Here is a 24087-nt window from a genome sequence, read left to right as displayed (position 1 = left end):
TATTTTAATTTGAAGCCCCGTTTAAAATGTGTTTGTGGAGGATGCAGTTTAACGTGCTGGTTTTTCGTCTTCTCTCCAAGCCCGTCCCTCTGATGATCGAACAGCATTCAACAGTAACAGAGTTGGAAGGGACCCTGGAGGTCATCTAGTCCAGGGGTCTCCAACCTTGGCAACTTTAGACTTGTGGATTTCAACTGCAGTCCACAAGTCTTAAAGTTGCCAAGGTTGGAGACCCCTGATCTAGTCCAACCCATTGCTCACGCAGGAGACCTGTACTAGGGTTTCGAACTGCCGACCTTTCTGATCAACAAGCTCAGTGTCTTAGTCACTGAGCCACCCAGTCAGTTTTGAGTTCTCATTTCTAGTCAGTTCTCAAAGCCACCTTCGAGGGGTTGCTATTACTGGACTGGCACTGGTGACTTTCAGATCCATTCTTATAAACCTCACTAGCGAACTTTGTGCCGCCGCAGTCTCCAACCCTGGCAGGATTCCCGTGGGATCTATGAAAGTCTTGAATTCCTGGATTAAATTCTTGCACACTGATAAAGAGTCGAAAGCTGGAAATAAATTTGGGGAGCAATACGAAATATCACGAGTAACAACAATACAATTTGACAGATCGCGCTGGTTTTTAATATGCTTTGAGGCGAGGGCAAAGATAAAATGACATCCAAAAACAAACAGCCACCACTTGCGTTATTTTTTTCTGAATCGTAGAGAAGCGACGCCGAGAGCGACAATCGAGCAGGCGCGAATAAACAGGAAGTGTGGATGATAAGTCCGCCCCCCTTGTGCGTTGCCTTGGTGGCTAATACGTTTTACGTCGTTTCGGTTGACGTGGAAGTGGCGGAAACGGGGGGGTGGAGCTTAGTTTGAATTGTCGCGGGGCGAAGCGGCTGTTTGGGCTGGGTGCAGGGAGTCTCGGAGAAGAGCAGGACTGTGGCGTTAGCGGTCGTGATGGCGGAAACTTCTGCACCCCAAACTGATGTGAGAAAGGAGGAGGAGAAGGGCGCCTCATGCGGGAAGCGCATCACCGTACCCCAGCCGCCCTCCATCGAGGACTTTACCATCGTTAAACCGATCAGCCGAGGCGCTTTCGGGAAAGTTTATCTGGGTCGCAAAGGCGGAAAACTCTACGCCGTTAAGGTGAGGCTCCCGCGGGTGGGGTTGCCCGGAGCTTCCCCTTTTCTCAGCAATTGTCGCGGCATACAGTTACAAATGGTTAGCCCAAAAAGTTCGCTTTAATTTTGATCGGCCCCAGGCTTCAGTGACAAAGTAGGCAAATGGCAATGCAGCTGAATTAAAAGTTGCAGAGCACCTGGAGTGAGGGGACGATTTACGGTTAGAAAAATGTGCGCCAGGAATATGGATCCTTCCTTTCAGGCTTCCTCCACCCCCGTCTCCAGCTGCTGCCCATGTCTAGTTACTTGTGCAGCATTGACAATCTTAAAGAAGTTAGTTGTGGGAGTCAAGTGGCAGTGGATAAAGAGTCAAGTGTATTTTCCCTTATGTAGCTTCTGTTTTGAAAAATTACAATCATCTCATGCCCCTTTATTTTTTTATTTTTTTTTATTATTTTTTTTGCATTTATATCCCGCCCTTCTCCGAAGACTCAGGGCGGCTTACACTATGTCAAGCAATATACATACATAATTCTTCCAATTTGTTTTCTAAAATATTGAATCCCTTAAACATTTAGATAGTTACCCTAGCTTCATTATTAGAAAAGGTAGCCAGTGGCAAATGATATATCATGGTAAATGAACCATGATATAAATGCCTAATCATTCCATGTAATGAGGTACAAACATCTTTATAATTAAGTTTATTTCCTAATTTTTAAGGGCTGGAGTGAGGATTTGCAGATTTTGATTGAAAGTTGGTAAAATCAGGACCCAGATTGTTGGGGCAATATGCTAACTCTGTAAACCACTTAGAGAAGGCTGTAAAGCACCGCAAAGCATTATATAAGTCTGTGCTATTGCCATAGTATAATTAATAACTAAATCATGTATCAGAATTTATTTTGCATTAAATGCATGGCGCGTTCTACAAAAATCCTTAATATGGAGGATTTATGAATTATAGGCATAAGGAAAAGTAACTTTGTAATGCATTTTTCTGCAGTGGAGAAATATGATGCATCTATAACTATAGGCCCAATTCTTTTTACAGGTGGTGAAAAAGGCTGATCTGATCAATAAAAATATGGCCCATCAGGTACAGGCAGAAAGAGATGCTTTGGCTCTCAGTAAAAGTCCTTTCATAGTACACTTATTCTATTCACTTCAATCTGCCAACAATGTCTACTTGGTGAGTAATCTACACGTAGTATCTTAGAAAACCCTGTATCTTTTAAGTGTACCTAGTTTAGCTGTTGTTTCAATCTATTGTTTATTTTAATAGTACTTTCTAATATCATCACCTGTTTGAATATCAACTTTAGTTACCAATTTTAAACCATTATTTCTGGAAATAATGGAAATAGCTTCTGGAAGCAAGCAGTTCTACTGATAAATTGTTCTCACTGTCAGAAAATTTCTCCTTAGTTCTAATTAGATCTCTCATTTATGGGTTTCCATCCATTACGTCTTGTCCTGCTCTCAGGCATTCAGTTCCCTAATCATCTTAGTTGCTCTTCTCTGCAATATTCCAGATGTGGTCTTACTAAAGCATTATAAAGCAGTACTAATACTTCACTGACCTTGATTCTATCCCTCTGTTGATGCAACCTAGAACTGCATTGCATTTTGTTTTTTGGCTGCTGCAGCACACTGCTGGCCCATATTTAAGTAATTGTCCACTAAGACTCCTAGATTCCTCTCTATTGTTATTGACCCATGTGCCACTTATTCCATACCGCTGCATTTGATTTTTCTTGCTTATGTGTAAAACCTTACTTTTCTTGCCACTGAATTGCATTTTGTTAGATAGGGCCAATGTTCAAGTCTGTCACGATCCTTCTGTAACTTGAGTCTCTTTGAAAGAATTGACTATTTCCCCCAGTTTGGGGTCATCTGCAAATTTGATGAGTATCCCTTCTATCCCCTCAAATAACTTATGAAGATGTTGAAGAATATTGGTTCTAAAACAGAATTCCTTCATGTAGATATAGTTTCATTGAGGACTACACATTGAGTATGGTTAATTAATCAATTAGGAATCCATCTGGTGGTGATACTGTCTGCCCCACATTTTTTTATCTTATTAATAAGTAGGTTGTGGTTACTCTATCAAATGCCTTACTGAAGTCCAAGTATACTATGTCCACAGCATTTCGCTGGTCCACTAATTTAGTCATTTTGTCAAAAAATGCAGTAAGGTTTGTCTGACATGATCTGTTTTTGACAAACCCATATTGATTTCCAGTAATGGCTTTGCTTGTTGCAGAATATAAATGAATATAAATCACCAGAGCCTGATGGATTTCATCCCAGAGTTCTAAAGGAGCTGGCAGAAGTTATCTCAGAACCATTGTATCGTATCTTTAAAATATCTTGGAGCACTTGAGAATTACCAGAGGATTGAAAAAGAGCTGATGTGGTTCCCATCTTTAAAAAAAAGCTGGGGGGAGGAACAGACCCAAGAAACTATAAGACCAATCAACCTAACATCAATACCTAGGAAGATACTAGAAAAAATAATAAAAAACATCTGTGAACAGCTAGAAACAAATAAAGTTTGGGTTTCCCCAAAAATAAGACCCTTATATTTTTTTTGAACCCTGAAATAAGCGCTTGGCCTTATGTTTGGGGATGTCTTATTATTTTGGGGCATGTGGATCAAAACAGGGCTCCACTTGCCGACTTACCTGATTTCCAGCTCTGTCTCCCTAACTCTAACCTGAGGAAATGGTGGGGATTGGCTGCCCATACATTTAAATATTTTCAGGGAGGGCTTATTTTGGGGAAACACAGTAGTAGTCAGCATGGGTTTGTTAAAAACAGATCATGCCAAACCAATTTTATTTCATTCTTTGACAAAGTGATTAAATTAGTAGACCAAGAAAAATGCTGTGGACATAGTATGTTTAGATTTCAGCAAGGCATTTGACAAAATAGAGCACAATCTACTTCTTGGTAAACTAGAAAAATGTGGGATAGACAGCATCACCACCAGATGGATTTGTAACTGGCTGAAAAACCATACGGAAGGAAGCATTGGGGTACCACCAGGTTCTGTCTTAGGCCCAGTATTCTTCAGTATCTTCATAAATGACTTAGATGATGGAATACAATGGGAATTCATCAAATTTGCAGATGACATTAAGTTGGCAGGAATAGCCAACATCCCAGAAGACAAGCTCAGAATTCAAAAAGATTTTGATAGACTTGAACAATGGGCCCTATGCAACACAATGAAATTTAATGTGGAGAAAAGCAAGGTTTTACACCTGGACAGGAAAAACCAAAGGTACAAGTACGTATTAGGTGAAACCTGGCTCAAAAACTGTAACTATGAAAGGGACCTTGGAGTCCTAGTGGACAATTACTTAAACATGTGTCAGCAGTATGCGACGGCAACCAAAAAAACCTAATAAAATCCTTGGTTGTATAAACAGAGTCATAGAATCAAAATCATGTGAAGTATTAGTACCACTTTATAAAGTAAGACCACACCTGGAATACTGCATCCAGTATTGGTCGCCACATTACAAAAAAGATGTTGAGACTTTGGAAAAAGTATAGAGAAGAACAATTAAGATGATTAAAGGCCTGGAGACTAAAACATGAAAAACGGTTGTAGGATTTGAGTTTGGCCAGTCTAGAGAAAAGAAGGACTGATGGATCATTCTATTCTATTCTATTCTATTCTATTCTATTCTATTCTATTCTATTCTATTCTATTCTATTCTATTCATGATAGCAGTATTCCAGTATTTGAGAGGCTGCCACAAAGAAGAGAGGGGTCAATTTATTTTCCAAAGCACCAGAGGTCAGGACAAGAAACAATAGATGGAAACTAATCAAGGAGAAAAGCGACCTGAAATTGAGGAGAAACTTCCAAACAGTGAGGACAATTAACCAGTGGAACAGCTTGCTTTCAGAAGTAGTAGGGTCTTCATCACTGGAGGTTTTTAAAAAAAGACTGGGCAGTCACTTGTCCGAAATATATAGGAACTCCTGCTTGAGCAGGGGCTGGACTAGAAGACCTCCAAGGTCCCTTCCAGCTCAATTCTGATTCTGATTCATAGATCTGTTGCTTAATTATTTTTTCCATAATTTTTCCTGGTATGGATATTAGGGTGACTAGTCTAGTTTTTTTAATCCATTTTTCCGCTTTTTTGAAATGGGAATCACATCCAACTCTTTTCCAGGATTAGGGTTTCCAGTCCTATAACCCTATGCTCCAGGCTCTTTGCAATCTATGGTTCAGTGATTCTAAGATCACATCTGCTAGCATGAATATTCTTAGTATTGCCTCTGGAATTTAGCAGAACAATTGGAATGGTCTCTAGGGCTATACAAAAATTGGGAGGATTCATGTCAGCCATATATTACCTATCTTTGTTCTTAACAAATTGTTTTCCCAAGTTTTACAAAGATATTTTTCTCTGGCAGGTAATGGAATATCTTATTGGCGGAGATGTTAAATCTCTTCTTCATATATGCGGTTACTTTGATGAAGAAATGGCAGTAAAATATATTTCTGAAGTAGCACTGGCTCTTGATTACCTTCACAGGCATGGAATAATCCATAGGTAAAAATCACGCTATGCTGGATTTCCTTACAATTTAAACATTTTCAAATAAGCCATAGAGTTTACACATATTTCAAAAGGCTGAAACTGAACTCATCACCTATAATAACTTTTGTGGTAGATCTGCTGCTTTAAGATTCAAGTATAATGGATTTAGATCAATTTCAAAAGAAAAAGTTTGGTGCACCTTTTATCTTAAATAATTTGAAATATAATTTCAGAAGAAAATTGAAATTAGTGTCCTCTGAATGCAAAATTATATACACTACATAAGAAGTAAATCATTTTAAGAAGTTTTATTCTGACTGCTTTGATAATAATAAACTATAGGAATATTGTTGGCACAGAAAACCTGTTTTCTACTAAAGCCAGGGTATCTGTGTCCTCTACATGTATACTTAATAAACCGGATCACTTTTTGTTTATAATAACTATTCGATACATGTTATTACTCTGAGCCAGCCTAGATGTTTAGGAACAATAGTTATGTTGTATAAAATTTATCTGAGAGTAGAGCATTGTTTGATGTCTTTAAATCATTATTTCATTCTCCAATCTAGCCTCCTCAATGTACTAGAATGGATAGTGAATGATCATAAATTTGGGGAGGTGCATCACACTAAACTATATATAAACTATATATTTATTAGAGCCAGTTTAGCTTTGCAGTGAAGGCCAAAGCTAGAAAGTGGGAAACCGTGAGTTCTAGTCCTGCCTTAGCCAGGAAAGCCAGCTAGATGCCTTAGGCAGTGATTCTTTCTCAGCCCAGTTCACCTCAGAGAGTTATTGTTGTAGAGAGTTTAAGAGGAAGAAGGTCTGTTGGATATATTTGCTGGCTTGAATTATTTGTAAAAGTAATAAAGGCGGGTTATAAATCTTTTTTTTATTACTAGAGATTTAAAACCAGACAACATGCTGATATCTAATGAGGGTCATATTAAATTGACAGACTTTGGACTGTCCAGAGTTACTTTGAACAGAGGTAAGCCCTACACATCTTGATATATTTATGCATCTGTATACTTGTCAGAGTTGTTGCCAAATAGACATTTAGAATTTATTGGCCAAGTGTAATTGGACACACAAGGAATTTGTCTTGGTGCATATGCTCTCAGTGTACACAAAAGAAAAGATATCTTCATCAAGGTACAACATTTACAACACAAATGGTGGTCATAGGATACAATTTAACACTTAATGATACAACACTTAATGATAATCATAGGTACTGTAGTGTAAGTTTACATGCCCAATTACAATGTTATTATTTCTTTGATTGCATGTTTACAAAAATCAAATAGAACCTAATGATCATACTTTTTTTCAGAAATAAATATGATAGATATTCTCACTACACCATCAATGTCCAAACCTATGCAAGACTATTCTCGTACTCCTGGACAAGTATTATCTCTTATCAGCTCTTTTGGTTTTGTAAGTGTTCAAAATAATGTATTTATACAGTATTGTTTACAACATAATGAATACACAGTATTAAAATTTATAAATGAAAAACTGTCAGCTAACACACCTATCTTCTTCCAACAATTAAGATCACACTGCTGATATAGTTGGAGATTACATAATGAAATACTGAAAATCTGACTAGGGCTCTATGAAATAGCAATGAGAATACTAAGTGGGAGAATACAAAAAAATACTACATTACATGAGGTGGTTTTTGCCATTTGAATAATTAATAAATCCTGGCATTTTGGCTGGCTTAGTGTCTGTGCATTGAAAGAAACTTCTTTAAGCTTGTCATTCACTTATCTAACATTCTGCAGTATGTCAGTGGAACTCTGATTGTTATAGTGTTAACTGATCCATGGGGCTTTATTTTGGGGGAAAGCTTGAGATTATGTATGCCTGCCTGCCTATCTCACAAAAATTTAGATACCGAAGCATATATTTGGGTTCAGAAACACCTATGATTAATTTTGATTTGTGTATCTACTGAAAAATATATCTTTATTTTGGCAGTATACTCCAGTTGGAGGGAAAGGGCCTGTGCAGAGTCCAAGCCCTGTTTCTGCAGATATGCCTCAGCTGTCTCGAGAATTTGTTTCTCCTCTATCCATAAATTGCAAAGATTATTCTATGGCATCAAGTAAGCTCTTGAGAGCATGTAAGTATCTAACTGGAAGGATTTGATCGTATCATCTATGGATATTCTCAGTCATCCAGGTCATAGTTGTCCCAAAGGTGCTTTTTCAAAAGGCAACTGAGCCTTTATTTTCCTTGAAGATGTTTTGCTTCTCATCCAAAAAGCTCTGACTGAATGGTGGAGGATGGAAGGATTTATAATCTTGCAGTCCTATGGTAATTACCACTGATTCTGATTTTGAGAGTCGTTGAGGTCACTTGGAAGTTTATCTGTGCCCTCAATAGTGCAAGTGGGTGTGGATCCTTCTTGGAACTGCTAAAAGAACTGTACTGTAAACAGGAGTTAGGTGGTGTCTTATCCCTCCCCCTCTGTTGAGAGAGGTCTGTTCAATCTTAATGTTGCTGGCCCCTCTTTCAAATCAGTGGTGATCCTATCCTTTTAAATAGATCAATTTGTATGGAAAGAGTCATTGAAGTGGTGCCCTGCCCGCCACTGGAATTCTATCCAAAATAGGCGTATCCATTATTCATCTTGATGACATTTCACTTTAAATTCTGAGCAATTAATTCCTGAATGACACTATCCTACTTTATGGCTACTGCAATGGAGAAAATAAATCTTAGCAAACAAAATGGAGACTGCACCCTTCCCCTCCCCCAACTGCCTTTTATATATGACACTATATATATTGTCGGACGAAAATCCTATGTATGGAAAGCGGCTGCTGTTTTGGCATCAACTTAGCCGCAGTAAGAGCGCTCTTTGCAAGCCAGGCTGCCCGAATCCTTTTGAAGAAGCTCGGCTCTAGAACAGCCAACAGGCCTCCCCTCCAGCTGGTAGGCAGAGGCAGAATTCTTTTTTCTTGTTTTCCACCCCCAAAATTAAGGTGCGTCTTATACCCCGGTGCGTCTTATATGCTGAAAAATATGGTATTTAAAAGAAATGCATTTTACATTACATTTTTTGAGCAATTTTACTTAATGGTTCAACTGAAAATTTGCTGTAAGATATTGTTTTATTAAACAGACAAAAATGACCTATTCTTTTTGAAGGCATTGATTCTTCAGCTGTTACGCCTGGAATGCCTATAAGAAGTTTAACACCAACTCTGCTTCAGTCCAGAAGAAGGTATGGAACATCTAGTGCCAGTAGCCATTCCCGGACCCAGCTGTCTAGTATGGAATCGGAGTGCTGCAGCAGCCCCAGATGGGAAAAAGATATCCAGGTTAGGATTGCTTTTTTTCTAAGAATTTGCTTCTTAACCTGAATGATTACGCAATAACATTTCAAAGGCTTTTAAAAATTGTTTTTCCAAATAGGATATTCTTGCAAGCAATAAATAGCATATTCTGATGAAGAGATAGAATAGTTAATTATTTTGTTTGCTATATTTTTGGAAGATTGTTCCTACTGATCCTGTTACAAAGGATAGGAATACACATTTTCGAAAAGTTGGTTCAAGTAATTGATAGCAATTTTGGGCTCATGTGCCCATCTTCTGACTGTTTTGTCCCCGCAACATATTCCATTCCTACATTAGTTAGTAGAGAATATGCCTATCCTGTTTCCCCCAAAATAAAACATCCCCTGATAATAAGCCCAATCGGGCTTTTGAGCACATGGCAATGAGGGCAAACACTTATTTCAGGTTCAAAAAAAATATAAGACAGGGTCTTATTTTGGGGGAAACACGGTATAGAAACAAGCTCCTCCAAAGTTAGCAAAACATGCTCTACTTTCAAATAGTATCTGAATGTTATGGTGATTCTGTCTTCAAATTCAATGGTTTATTTATTTGTTAGATTTATATTTATCTTTTTCCCAGCAGCTCAGAATATCATTCATAGGGTAATATTATAGTCTTCAGATTTATTCCTATGAAGATGGTAAATTGAGACACTTTATACATTTCATAATATGCAAATAAATACTGGCTTTTATGATTTGGATGGCATGTGAGAAATAAAAGACTGTCCTTTTGTAACGGGAGTTTCTATATGTGGATTCAAAGCAATGTCCTCTAAGTAGAATAAGAATATAAAAACAAGTATAACAATTTTTTTTATCTTACCGCATGCAATATTTTTGGAGTAGGGAACAAAATGTGTATTACTAAACTAAGATTCAAAGTAGTAGGCTTCTCAGTAATATGTTTACTAGTATGCCATTTTATTTTTAGTTCAGTGTTAACGCAATATGAGTTAAGAGTAATAAGTATCTTATATCAACTAACATGGAGATAGTTTTGTGATTGGATGTGAAATTGAACTAGGAAGCAGCTATGATTAGGAACTTTCTCTCTTTCCATTCAGTTTCAATTAGAGGCCCTTTCTATCTGAAATATGGCAGACTCAGAATCCAGAATGTACAGACATCTGTTCCTCAAAAACAAAGACTTGTCTCTTTCAGCTAAGGGGCTAAACTATACTTTTTAGATTTATATATTATTTATGCATCTTTCATTTCATTCTAATTTATTTTAATTTTTAGTTGTTCTATGTGTTTAATTGCTTTGGGCTGGATTGGAGTAATGTTTGTCTACTTAGTTTGAAATCGCTTGGTTTTCAGGAAGAAGACAATTTCTGTCCTGCAGCAGGTCAAATGAATGCAATGGAGAAACACGAGGCTACAGATATGCCACTTGTCAACAATAGTAAAGTCTTAAAGCTGGAAACTTCTATCTCTCCTATTAGTAGCAATGACTCTGCAGATAAGCATAATGGAAGGAGTGAATATTTTGACTCCTCGGATATTTCTGCAAGAATTTGTGGTGTGAAAGACCTAGTCAGAAAATGTCTTTCAGAGTACAAAGAATGGGAAGAAAAGCTTTGTAGAAACAACTCTGTTCAATCCAAGGAGGTAGCAAAACCTAACTGTCACTTTTCCCATTTGGGCTTGGATAATCTCAAGAAAGAAGAGAAGGAGAGACCAGTGTTGCAGAGGACTGGTATCAAAAGATGCTTTGAATTAGTTGACACTAGCCCGTCTCAAGATCGTATCCTTGTGAAAAAAAACAATAGCGAATATAAGCGTGGTTGTAAAATTATTGAGATCCCAGAAAAGCAAAGCACAAGTTTGACAACTGAAATCTGTTGCTTAAAACTTGAAGGGTGCATGCAAGAGAACTGCCCGAAGGAAAGTCAAACAAAGGATTCAAATGGTTTGGAAGAAAATAAAGGGAACAAATCAGGGACCCCTTTAATAGCTAAAAATCTTATGAATGAACTAGATGCAGATTATGAAAAGAATGGGAAACACACAAATTTCAGTTTTGTAAGCATTGATGATGAAAAGCCTTTAGCAAGCATGAGCATAGACTCTGATTTATCTCTTCCAGAGATCTCTGCTACGGAGAACCATTTAGAAAAACCCACATTTGATTTAAATGGGAGCATTAAAGATGTCCCCCTTGAAGAATCAAAATCAGAAACTATGTTAACATTACCTTGCTGTGCCAGAAGGGAAACCAAAGATGAGCCAATGATCCCTGTCCAGGAGAGCAAATCCCTGGATCACAATCAAGATAAGAGTTTGAAATATATTACAGAAAAGCACACCAGTGTTCACTCTTCACCAATGGAGATTCTAAAAGCACTTAAAAAAAGTATTGTTGCATTCCGAAGTTACAATAGTTCTATTAATATGTCTAATATGACTGAGCCTTCAAAAATCAGTATATCATCTGTAGAAGGAATGAATATCTCTGCCTGCAGTGGTTCTTATCCAATGACCATTACACCTGCACAAAAAGGAACACCCTACAGGATATATCAGGTGGGTACTGAACGAACAGATTGAATATACAATGCAGCATTATAGGACATTTCTATATAAAGAATTGCCTTAGATCCCACTGGTATACGTATATGACAAAAATCCCTTTTGATAGAAGCTTCGTGAAATTTGCAAAGGTGGTCATGATGAGTAACTCAATCCATGTTTCTTGGATCTTCAAGGTCTCTTTCTATTGGCCTTCCCTGGTAGATTAGATGAACTAAATACTGTATCATAAAGCCACATTGAGTCTTGCAGGTCTGAACGTTCAAATTTTCCCATCCTCTCAGTGAAATGTACCACGTGATAGGACACTTCTGTTTAGATAAAATTATATCAAAAATTATTATAGAACTTCTGTAGCACAAATACAGACTTTAGGCTTTTTCATATTTAAGTTGTTTAAAAAGTCACAAACGTTAGTCTGAAAATGGTTTGTATGTTGGACCACTCCCATTTTTAAAGGATGTAATTTCAATAAATCTAGAGAGAAAATTTCTGTACACTTAATTTATTTTTTATTGATGTCAGTAATTAGTCATGAGTTAAATCTTGTTACTGGAACTATAATTCAGTGTTTTCAAATTTCTTCAATGCCACTTGAAACTACAAAGAACAGACAAAATATTAGCAAATAAGAAGTGTAGCTTTGTTCACTTTTTAAAACAGACTGTTTTTACCTGGATATAAGGTAGTAAATAGAAGCATTTTTTTCATGAATTTACATGAATTGCATATAGAAATTCAACCCCAGAAGGCATTATTAAAACACACATCATTGCAAAATAAAGTGAAAGAAATAAAGTGAAAGAAACATTTCTATTAGCCTTCTGGACTCAGCTGTGCTGAGATTACAATTCCCAGCAATTCATGGAACCTTTCCAATCCATGAAATTCCCATCCAATCCATGAAAACTCCAGAATTATGCAGCCAAAATTAGACTCAAAACAATCTGGTTCATAATAATTATTTTTAAGACATTTTATTTGCATTTTTAAAAAATCTCCAGTCTTTCCCCAAAGAACTGAAGATCTGTCTAATTTTTCCAATTACATCCCTTTGATAATTAAAAGTAATAATAAATTATAGCTCCCTACTTATCAAAAGAGACATACAAGAAAACCTATTTAGTCTGAGATTATACTGAGTATTTCAGAATTGAGTAAGATGCTTCATTGCAGGTAAAGTAACCATCATACTTTTCAGAGTATAAGATGAGCTCCCCCCCCCCACCAAAAGAGGGTGTAAATGTTGGTGCGTGTTATACACTGAATACAGCCATTTTTGGCCTTTGAAGCCCCGTCCCGCACATTCCATTTTTGTGAAAAACGGACCCATTTTTCACAAACAGAGTGCACAGAGGCTTTGGGAGGCCTGCACAGAGTGTTCCTGGGTGCTGGAGAGGGCAAAAACTTCTTTTTTCTTGCTCTTCGAAATCTTGGTGTGTCTTATAGTCTTGGTGCTTTTTATAGTCCGAAAAATATGGTAGGTTCTTTTTTCGGCCACTAATCATTTAAATCAAGGCATAAAATGAATATAATCTGAGCGTCTTACATCTGATGTAATTATTTTTTGCATCAGACTCCTCAAGGAAATGGTACACCCTATAGGACCCCAAAAAGTGTGCGAAGAGGGGCTGCTCCAATAGACGGAGAACGCATTTTAGGAACCCCGGACTATTTAGCACCTGAGCTTCTCATTGCAAAGACTCATGGTAAGCAAACTAATCTTCACTGGTTATGGATAATTACATGTTTTCATCAGCTACATTTTTCAGTCTTGTTATAAGATTCTGACTTTTTAATTACCAACCTAATGAAATCCAAGATTTAATCTTAAAAATCTTTCCTTGAATCCAGAATATCATTTGAATTCACTTCAATTTAGTATATAGGTAAAGGGAAATGATTCCTCTGTCCAGTTGTGTCTCACGCTAGGGGCAGTGTTAATCTCCATTTCTTATCCAAGGGAGCCAGCATTGTCCAAAGACACTTCTCTGGTCATGTGACTAGCATGACCATACAGATGCACATGGAACACTGTTACTTTCTCACTGAACTACTTATTTATCTACTTGCATTTGCATGCTTTCAAACTGCTAGGTGGGCAGGAGCTGTGGCAATGAAGCATAGCACTTAGGTGTCAAACATGGAATGTCAGCTTTCCAACTTACAATGTCTTTAACCACTGAACCATCATGGCCCATAAAAATTTAGTATATAGTGTGATTCAATCTTGCAAGCAAAGAAAAAAGGAAGGACTGGATGAGGACTGTGGGGTAATAGTCTGTAGTTCTATATTATTTAATTTATGTTGCATGAACTACAGTTTACATTAATAGAAATAAAAATATTTCTTGAGTTCTGTTTTGACATTGCAAAATCTGCAAAGAGAGATAAGCATGCTTGATGTAACACTGGGTTTTTTTTTTATTTTAACAAGAAATTAGTCTACCTTCTCAAGCCCCATGTCTCAAAAAGTTACATAATATAGGTTGTTCTCAACTTACAGCCACAACTGGGACCAGAATTTCTATTGCTAAGCAAATTAAGTGATTTGTGCTTGATTTTACAAAATTGTTCATAATCATTGCAGTTGAAGTGAATCACATGGCTGTTAAATACCATAGTTGCTAAATGAATGGTTGTAAATTGTGGATTATTTGTATAGGTAGCCTTTGATTTAGGACCACTCAAAGTTATGATGGCACTGAAAAAAGTGACTTATGCCTTGCACTTACAACCATCATAGCGTTCCTCTGGTCATATGAAAATTTGAACGTTTGGCAACTGGTATATATTTACGACTTAGAGCATCCAGGGTCACATGATTGCCATTTATGACCTTCCTGGGGGTCTTCTGACAAGCAAAGTCAATGGGAGAAGCTGGTTTCACTTAATGACTGCAGTTATTTGGTTAACAACTACAGAAAAAAGTTGTAAAACCACACGACTCACTTAAGATCACATCATTGAGTTTCAGATGTTCCCATCCAATTGTAGTTGTAAATCAAGGACTCCCTCTATTTGCTCACCATAGTGCAGAAATAGCTTAATCCTTCTTGTGAATCAGGTTCACAGAGTACACCTAGTAATGAAGTCAACTATTATGATTTATTAACCATTCTGCATGGTGATATGTATAGAGTTAATTGTGGTTCATTCCATAAAAAATGGTTTAAAAAATTATGAACCATTTATGTTGCATTTTGAACAACGATTTAATTTATTGGGAAAGTTGTTTTTTTTAATACATAACAGTTTCATTATAGAAATATTTGAAATTAATGTGTTTCTATCTTAAAAAGGTAAAGGTTCTCCTCGTACATATGTGCTAGTCATTCCCGATTCTAGGGGGCAGTATTCTTCTCTGTTTCTAAGCCAAAGAGCTTGCGTTGTCTGATGACAATTTCATGGTCATGTGGCTGGCATGACTAAACACCAAAGACACTGTTACCTTCCCACCAAGGGGGTCTCTCTTTTTCTACTTGCATTTTTTACATGCTTTCGAACTGCTAGGTTGGCAGAAGCTGGGACAAGTAACGTGAGTTCACTCCGTTATACAGCGTTAGGGATTTGAACTGGCGAACTGCCTTAATAATAATAATAATAATAATAATAATAATAATAATAATAATAATAATAATAATAATAATAATAATAGTTGTTGTTGTTGTTGTTATTATTATTATTATTATTATTATTATTATTATTATTATTATTTAATTTATATACCGCTCTTCTCCCGAAGGACAGCCAGATAAAACAATCAATGAATATAATACAAATAAAAACGGTGCTAAAAAACTTATTAAATTTGGCCCCTAAATTAAAATACATAAAACCATAAAACCCCATTTAAAATTACAAATACTAATACTAATTCTATGCCAGTCCTGCGCAGAAAAATAAATACGTCTTCAGCTCGCGGCGGAAGGTCCGGAGATCAGGAAGTTGACAAAGTCCTGGGGGAAGCTCGTTCCAGAGGGTAGGGGCCCCCACAGAGAAGGCCCTCCCCCTGGGGGTCGCCAGCCGACATTGTTTGGCTGATGGCACCTTGAGGAGGCCCTCCCTATGGGAGCGCACGGGTTGGTGGGAGGCAATCGGTGGCAGAAGGCGATCCCGTAGATAACCCGGTCCTAAGCCATGGAGCGCTTTAAAGGTGGTGACCAACACCTTGAAGTGCACCCAGAAGACCACAGGCAGCCAGTGCAGCTTGTGCAGGAGAGGTGTTATAAGGGAGGCACGAGTGGCTCCCTCTATCACCCACGCAGCCGCATTCTGGACCAACTGAAACCTCCGGGTGCTCTTCAAGAGGAGCCCCATGTAGAGAGCATTGCAGTAGTCCAGGCGAGAAGTGACGAGAGCATGAGTGACTGTGCATAGGGAATCCCGGTCTAGAAAGGGGCGCAACTGGTGAATCAGGCGTACCTGAAAAAAAGCTCTCCTGGAGACGGTTGTCAGATGTTCTTCAAAGGACAACTGCCCATCCAGGAGAACGCCCAAGTTGCGCACCCTCTCCATCGGGGCAAATGACTCGCCCCCAACAGTCAGCCGCAGCTGCAGCTGGCTGTACCGGGATGCCGGCATCCAAGCCACTCCGTCTTGGAGGGGTTGAGCTTGAGCCTGTTCCTCCCCATCCAGACCCGTACGGCTTCCAAACACCGGGACAACACTTCGACAGCTTCGTTGGGGTGGCCCGGGGTGGAAAAGTACAGCTGAGTATCATCAGCGTACAGTTGATATCTCACCCCAAAGCCACTGATGATCTCACCCAACGGCTTCATATAGATGTTGAACAGGAGAGGCAAGAGAACCGACCCCTGCGGCACCCCACACATGAGGCGTCTCGTGGTCGATCTCTGCCAACACCGTCTGCGACCGGTCGGAGAGATAGGAGGAGAACCACCGAAAAACGGTGCCTTCCACTCGCAAACTCCCCAGCCGGCACAGCAGGATACCATGGTCAATGGTATCAAAAGCCGCTGAGAGATCTAAAAGGACCAGGGTAGAGGAATAACCTCTATCCCGAGTCCTCCAGAGATCATCAACCAACGCGACCAAAGCCGTTCTGTGCTATACCCAGGTTGAAAGCCGGACTGGAACGGGTCCAGATAGACCATTTCATCCAGGTACTGGGGTAATTGACGTGCCACCACACTCTCAACAACCTTCGCCACGAAGCGAAGGTTGGAGATGGGACGGTAATTTCCCAAAACAGCTGGGTCCAGGGAAGGCTTCTTGAGGAGGGGTCTCACCACCGCCTCTTTCAAGGCGGTAGGAACAACACCCTCCATCAAAGAAGCGTTAATAATCCCCTGGAGCCAGCGTCGTGTAACCTCCTGTGTGGCCAGCACCAACCAGGAGGGACACGGGTCCAATAAACATGTGGTGGCATTCAGCCTTCCCAGCAGCCTGTCCACGTCCTCAGGAGCCACAGTGTCAAACTCATCCCAGATGTTCTCAACAAGACTTGTCTCTGTCATCTCACCTGGATCTACCCAATTTTGGTCCAAACCGTCCTGAAGCTGAGCGATTTTATCGTGCAGATACTTACTAAAATCCTCGGCTCGCCCCTGCAGCAGGTCATCCCGAACCTCCTGATGCAGGAGGGAACGGGTCACCCGAAACAAGGCGGCCGGGCGGTTATCTTGCAATGCAATCAGGGAGGAGACGTAAATATGCTTAGCCCCCCTCAATGCCACTAGATAGGTCTGAATAAATGACCTAACTAGTGTTCGCTCAGCTTCAGAACGGCTGGACCTCCAGGCGCTCTCTAGGCGTCTTTTCCGGCGCTTCATTCTCCCTCAACTCCTCGGAGAACCGAGGAGCCGGTTGAGTTCTACGCCGGGTCAGAGGCCGCAAAGGCACGACACGGTCCAAAGCCCCAGCCGCGGCCCGTTCCTAGGCCAGATCCTCAGGGAACGGCCCAAGCTCCGTCAGGAACCTATCCGGGTCCATCAGGCGCCTGGGACGGAACTAACGCATTGGTTCCGTCTCCCTGCGGTGTTGAGTAGCGGTCCGAAAGTCTAGACGAATGATCCGACCATGACAAGGGTTCAGTGACTAAATCTCCCAATTCCAGATCATTCAACCACTGTCCAGAGACAAAAATCAGATCCAGTGTGCCTCCCCCAATGTGAGTAGGGCCGTTAACTAATTGGGTCAAGTTCATGGCCGTCATGGAGGCCATGAACTCTCGAGTTGTCATCGATGCCACACCGGTCGATGGCAAGTTGAAATCCCCCATGACCATAAGTCTAAGGGTATCAACCGCCATTCCGGCTAACACCTCTAACAGCTCGGGCAGGGCTGTTGTCACGCAGCAAGGAGCCAGGTACGTGATCAACAAGCCCACCTGCATCCTACAACCCCACTTCACAAAGTGGGATTCACAACCAGCTATCTGAGGTACAGTGGCCTCCCTCGGCTCCAGACACTCCTTAATAACGACCGCCACCCACCCCCACCCCTACCTTGAGCCCTTGGCTGATGGAATGCACGGAAACCCAGCGGGCACATTTCTATAAGGGGAACACCCCCTTCTGAGCCCAACCAGGTCTCCGAAATGCCCATAAGGTCCGCCCCCCCCCCTTGTATAAGATCACAAATCAGGGGGGCTTTATTTACCATGGACCTAGCATTGCATAACATCAGCCGAAGGTCCAAGCTCTGAGGATTCCGGCCACTCAGGGAACAGGAAGACTCTGAGGGGCCGGAGCGCGCGATCGCTTTTAAACAGCGAGCGTGCACCCCCTTAACATGATACGGCCCCCCGCTTCTGCCATATCTGCCCCTCCCACTTACCTTGCTGATGGAACAACCCTCTTGGACAGGAACGTCATTTTTTTAAAAATTTATTTACATTTATATCCCGCCCTTCTCCGAAGACTCAGGGCAGCTTACATTGTGTAAGGCAATAGTCTCATTCTATTTGTATATTTATATACAAAGTCAACTTCCCCTATTTCCTCCGAACCTGCTGGAATGCATCCGCAAGAGCTGGCCCCCTCCCACCCCGCAATCCAAACCCGTCAGTTCTCACCCTCCCCTTAAAACTCCCCTTAAAAATTCCCTTAAAACAATTAATTAAAAATCCCCTAAGCTTCCTATTTTTGGCATGCCACCTCTCCAAAACCCGTCATCAAGGTGGGCCCTCGATAACGTAGAGGGCCAAACCTGCGAGAGAGGGGAATCTCGCAGGGCAAGAAGGTCAGCCGCTGAAAATGTCCGCATGATGAAAACCCGGCGGGCAAACCCATCCTGGCCAGTCAAGATGTAGCCGCCAGCTCTCTGGGTGGGAACAGTCAATAGAAATCAGTCTTAGGCGGCAGATGGTATAATCACCGCCTTATCCAATCACTCAGCCTTATCCAGTCACTCAGAACTTAAGATGGTTCAAATAAGAATCAAACCATGGTTTCAAATTTTGATATGTTTAAATGTTCCTAAGTTGGCAACACTTCAGAATTCATAATAAACATAGGATTGACACTTCCTTGTGTAAAAATATCTTTCAGACGTGTAAAAAAAAGACATTGATGTAGTCTTATTCATCTCACTGATATGTACATTGTGGGGATGTTACATTCAAATATTCAGTACAATCCAGCAGTTGTAGCTTGACGTGACCCAAAAGTATTTTCATTTCATTCTCAGACATTTAATATTCCCACTTACGTTTTAATAAGTAGACTAGATGTTCTTCTAACTTCTATAAAAAGCCAAAAACTATCTTAAGAAGAACATTTTTATTTGGAAAACTGCTAATTGGCAATGAACTTGGTATGTTAAGCATTATCAGAATTTAATAAGTAAATGCAATGTAATAATTATAGTAACTGGTAAATATACCAAAATATTTACTTGATTTTTTTTACATACAGGAATTCACACCACTGGTAAGTTTTTTATAGCACTTCGCAAAACCAAGTTCGTATTGTTCAAGACAAGTATTGAAAGTCCTATACAATGAGTTAATGCAGTTTATATTTCCAAAATGATCATTTTGTTAGTCTAGTTCAACAAAAATAAGTATGGTTTACAGGGGCTAACAACAGGGAATTATTCACATTCCTTCATTTCAGAGTGTTTGTTTGTTTGTTTGTTTGTTTTACAAATGCAATGTTGGCTTTCCTTTCTTCTTCAAAATATGCTGTTACAACATAAAAAACGCTTTCACTTGTATTCCAAAGGTTATTTTATTCAACGATTTATGAAGGAGATGAGGAAGACAACCATGAAAATTTCTTTTATTAGTTTCCTATTACAGTGTATCACACAAAGGTTAAAATGCAATAGAAATTTTGGATTTTTGTGGATTTTGACTACATCTTTTAGGAAAATCTGTGTTTGGCTAGGAAAATTGGCCACTTCTGCTGTACAGCAGACATAAACCATAGGTTTTCTTGTATAGAATGTCAGTGCATAAGAACAATTACGCATTGACATTTTAATGCAGGGGAATATTCAAGTTCTTTAACATGCCTCAGTGATTACAGACTACAGGTTCATTAAAAATTAAACACTAAATTGAACTATAGAGCTAGGCTTTCAATATTTAGGTGGCTTTTTGCTCTTTTGGGGGCGGATTTCTAACTAAATATGGTTGAGATGGTTCAGACAAATTTCTTGGTCATGTGTGTGCTTTAAATTATTCTCTCACACAATGAGTGAATGAAATGATATAGTATTTATTGATTTGATTGCTGCCCATCCTTGAGGTGACTATGGAACTCACTGAAGGTTTTTAGCTGCGATTGGCATCCAATTTATCTGAACTATTATCTCTGATACACCAAAGGGATATATCTGTATGTGGACTGCATATAATTTGGCACAGCAAATGCATGTTTCATTTCCAACAAAATGAGCTGTCTGTGGCTTTGGTAACATAGCAGCTGGAAGATGTATGTTGCTTAATCGTGACTTTGGTGCCTCAGCAGCTTTGCTTGCTTTTGCTTCTGATTGCAACACTGAATTTCATGACATGAAAGCTATCAGAATAAAGACATTGATTTAGTCCTAAACATGAGAACTTGTTACTGAATCCAAGCTTCTCACTGGAGACTATTTTATGTATGCAGTTTTTAAAGAATTCATCACTCTCCAAAACAATGAGAAGTTTTTTAAAAAAATAAAATGAAATCTTTCTTATACAGTTCTGTGTTTAATTTTTGCTATTTGAGATCTAGCTGTAGTAATTGGTTTCCCTTTAAAGCCTGAGAAATTCAGCATGCTTGGTTTAATTTTCTGTTCTGCAATTGCCCTCTGGAAGTAACATGGCTTGCATCAATATGCCTTTATCATGAAGCGTTTAGACAAATATTACTATAATAACACAGTGAGGGGAAGTGTATAAAAGGAAATTGCTGTTTCTCTAGGATGTTTAGCTGTTACACATTATCTTCGTAGAATTCTTCCTGTAAGTACAGCGTGATTTAATGCATCTCCTGGAATCTTTGTTAATTTCTTTGAACTGCTTTTATCTCAGGTGCTGCTGTAGACTGGTGGGCCCTTGGGGTTTGCTTGTTTGAGTTTTTAACTGGAATTCCACCATTCAATGATGAAACACCACAGCAAGTATTCCAGAATATTCTTAAAAGAGGTAATTATCACTTCCCTCAAAATCAAATTCAAAGAATCCTTATTTGGCGTAAATATTGTGATGCTGATTTGTGTGGGTATGTCTTTCCAGATATCCCATGGCCTGAAGGTGAAGAAAAGTTGTCAGATAATTCTCAGAATGCGATTGATATTCTTTTAGCTGTTGACAGTGCTAAGCGAGCTGGGCTCAAGGGTTAGTTATCTCTTCTTAATCCAGTAATTTAGAGGATTATAACTTAATATTCATAATTTCAAGATACATGAGGCAGGGTGGGCATGGAACTCTTTATAAGCCATTGAGGGTTTGGAGGAAAAACCGACTGAGGAAAAAGCCAAACCATCTGTCCTTAAAAACCTAGTGATACAATTGGTCACAAACCTGTTCAGTGTAATACTTTACAACTAACAAAACAAAATCTGTTCAAGGACAACAGTCTTATTCCTTGAGTTCAGAATATCACATGAGATTCTTCTCTTGCTATTATAAATGTAAATACATTTTGCTTCATTACCTCTAGAATTCAGAAATTACAGGATTGCTTCCTGGAATTTCCAAGGTAATAAAAGGACTGACATAAGCATTTGATAAGAGATTGTGTTTGTTAAGGCATCATTTCAAAACTAAATACAAGACAAAATTGGCAAACATTCTTATTGGTTGTGTTTAAACTTTAGCCAGGGGACTGTTTGGGAGACTGAGTCCAGGTAATTAATCCAGACTGAATTCTGGAAACATCCAGAATCATGAATAAAAATAATTAGAACAGTGTTTGTTAACATTGGCAAGATGTCTAGACCTCAGTTTTCAGTGTTCCCCAGCCAACATGCATTAGAATGAGAAAGACACAGAATTAAATCTAACACATGCTTCAATTATTTATTCCAGAGCTGAAGCTTCATCCCCTCTTTCATGGTGTGGATTGGGACAATCTCCACAATCAGACTATGACCTTTATACCTCAACCAAATGATGAAACAGATACATCCTATTTTGAAGCCAGGAATAATGCTCAGCAACTAACAGTGTCCGGATTTAGTCTGTAGGATCAAAGAAAAAGAGTTGTGAAGGGGATTTCCTATTTATCATGACAAAACTTCCTAACACTTACTTTGCAATAATTTCATTTTTTTAAAAAGGATCTTCTTTTAATTCAATATTTTTCAGTAAAAGCTATATTGAACTAGTTTATACAAAAATAGTTTCTGACCTAATTTTTTACTTTGAATACTGCACTTTATGTTAATTGTATTACATAATGTAACTATTACTCTGACACTTTCCTACACAACAAAAATTACTTTTCTGCTGCTATGGATATTTATAAATATGGGGGAGATGACTGTCTTTGCTATCAGCTGTAACAGGGAAAGTTAAATGCATACAATTTAATTACCATTGTGCCTGTAATTATAACATGATGCCTCAATATTAGAATTTATTTGAAACTGATTTCAGGTCAATTTGGAGCTGTACTTCTGTATTTTCAGTGCAGCCCAAATAGAAATTAGCCTGTTTTCAGGCATTTGATATAAATTACATGTTAGTTATCCTGCTGTTTAAACTATCAGTATTCCCAGTGGTTTTTAATTTTATTGTCAATGTTTTCATTCTTAGTTTATCTATGAAAACTATGGCAAAAGCAAAGCAAGAAAAGGTTATTGCTATGTTTTGGATAAATTATATTGCCATTTTAAATATTGAAAATGAGATTTTTTTTTGCGTTTCAGTCTGGAGAAAAAAGAATCAGGCATGCTTATTCAATGTAGTGTAATCACAGTTCAGTGAACCAGAAGAGATAGTGGGTTATTTCAATTATATATTTAAAACTTTGAAAATAAAAAATATGTATATACTTTGTAGTGCATAGTTTCTAATTCTCTTTTGAATTAAGCATTGAAGATTATTTGTTTCAGATTGTATTATTGTTATAAGAATTTATTTAAATAAGCTCCACATTGAAATATTTCTTGATTTTCTTCCATGTCTCCTAAGGGTTGCTCAAAGGAGTTTAGTAACACAGAGTTGTTATAAAGTCCTCTATTAGGAGGACTTTAGGAATGGCTGCTGGACTGTTTGGTAACAATATTCTTTTAGTATTACAGGATCAACTTGGAACAGAGCTTCAGTCTCTATTTTAGTTGGTTTGGTTGCATATTTGAAATTTGATGGATAATTCTTCAATATCCTCAAGTAACTAAAAGCATATTTCCTCTTTTTCTCTACCTATTGTATCAAGATAGATTCCTGGCAAGAAACATAATTATATCTGATTCTCCATCCTATAAGCAGGACAATTATATTATAGACAGCTAGAAAATATTGGCAATTGTTATCTTTCACTGCCAAAAAACGGTCAGAGCAAATGTTAATAATAAAAGAAGTATTACATAATACAATTTAAAATAAGTATTTATATTATGAAACCAGTATCCTGTCAATGATATTTCCTAATCACTTATTCTTCACTTCTAATGTTAACTGTGAAATATGATGAATGTCTCCCTTTAGGCACATGTCCATTAATTTGACTATCTTAGAATGTATCAACTTTGTCAGTTGCTACTATATATTAATTAAAAATAGATATCCAGATCACATGTTGAAATATTTACTGATTTTTCCAAACAAATGCTTCTGTTAATTAGTCCTGAGTCCTTCGGGAGAAGGGCGGTATAGAAATCTAATAAATAAATAAATAAATAAATAAATAAATAAATAAATAAATAAATAAATAAATAATAATAATAATAATAATAATAATAATAATAATAATAATAATAATAATAATAATAATAATAATAATAATAAAAAAAAAAAAACAATTTTTGGGAGAGACAGAACTTTGTTTCTATCATTCACAGATACTTCCCCCCCCCTCCTTTCTTGGTTCACACTGGA

At 38.4% G+C, this 24087-nt stretch overlaps 1 protein-coding gene across 1 annotated transcript; it reads left to right on the top strand.

Moving 5' to 3' along the window:
• The first annotated feature begins 892 nt into the window (after positions 1-892).
• Positions 893-23862, top strand: MASTL (microtubule associated serine/threonine kinase like). Its single transcript, XM_058180673.1, has 12 exons — positions 893-1146; positions 2176-2313; positions 5562-5701; positions 6595-6683; positions 7029-7135; positions 7685-7829; positions 8861-9033; positions 10377-11582; positions 13165-13297; positions 21076-21189; positions 21280-21381; positions 22075-23862. Exons 1-12 carry the CDS (start codon positions 958-960, stop codon positions 22230-22232), a joined length of 2694 nt encoding a protein of 897 aa, XP_058036656.1. The 5' UTR covers positions 893-957; the 3' UTR covers positions 22233-23862.
• Positions 23863-24087: the final 225 nt, after the last annotated feature.

The sequence above is a fragment of the Ahaetulla prasina genome, chromosome 4 (assembly GCF_028640845.1).
Source record: "Ahaetulla prasina isolate Xishuangbanna chromosome 4, ASM2864084v1, whole genome shotgun sequence".
Taxonomy (NCBI): Eukaryota; Metazoa; Chordata; class Lepidosauria; order Squamata; family Colubridae; genus Ahaetulla; species Ahaetulla prasina.
This window is presented reverse-complemented; position numbering and strand designations above follow the sequence as displayed.

What these genes read in the sequence shown, in the direction of transcription:
- MASTL (XM_058180673.1), top strand. Translation starts at nt 958, where the DNA reads ATGGCGGAAACTTCTGCACCCCAAACTGATGTGAGAAAGGAGGAGGAG. An exon ending in TCTCATTGCAAAGACTCATG is followed by an intron (nt 13,298 to 21,075) that starts GTAAGCAAACTA and finishes CTTTTATCTCAG; the next exon opens with GTGCTGCTGTAGACTGGTGG. An exon ending in TAAGCGAGCTGGGCTCAAGG is followed by an intron (nt 21,382 to 22,074) that starts GTTAGTTATCTC and finishes TATTTATTCCAG; the next exon opens with AGCTGAAGCTTCATCCCCTC.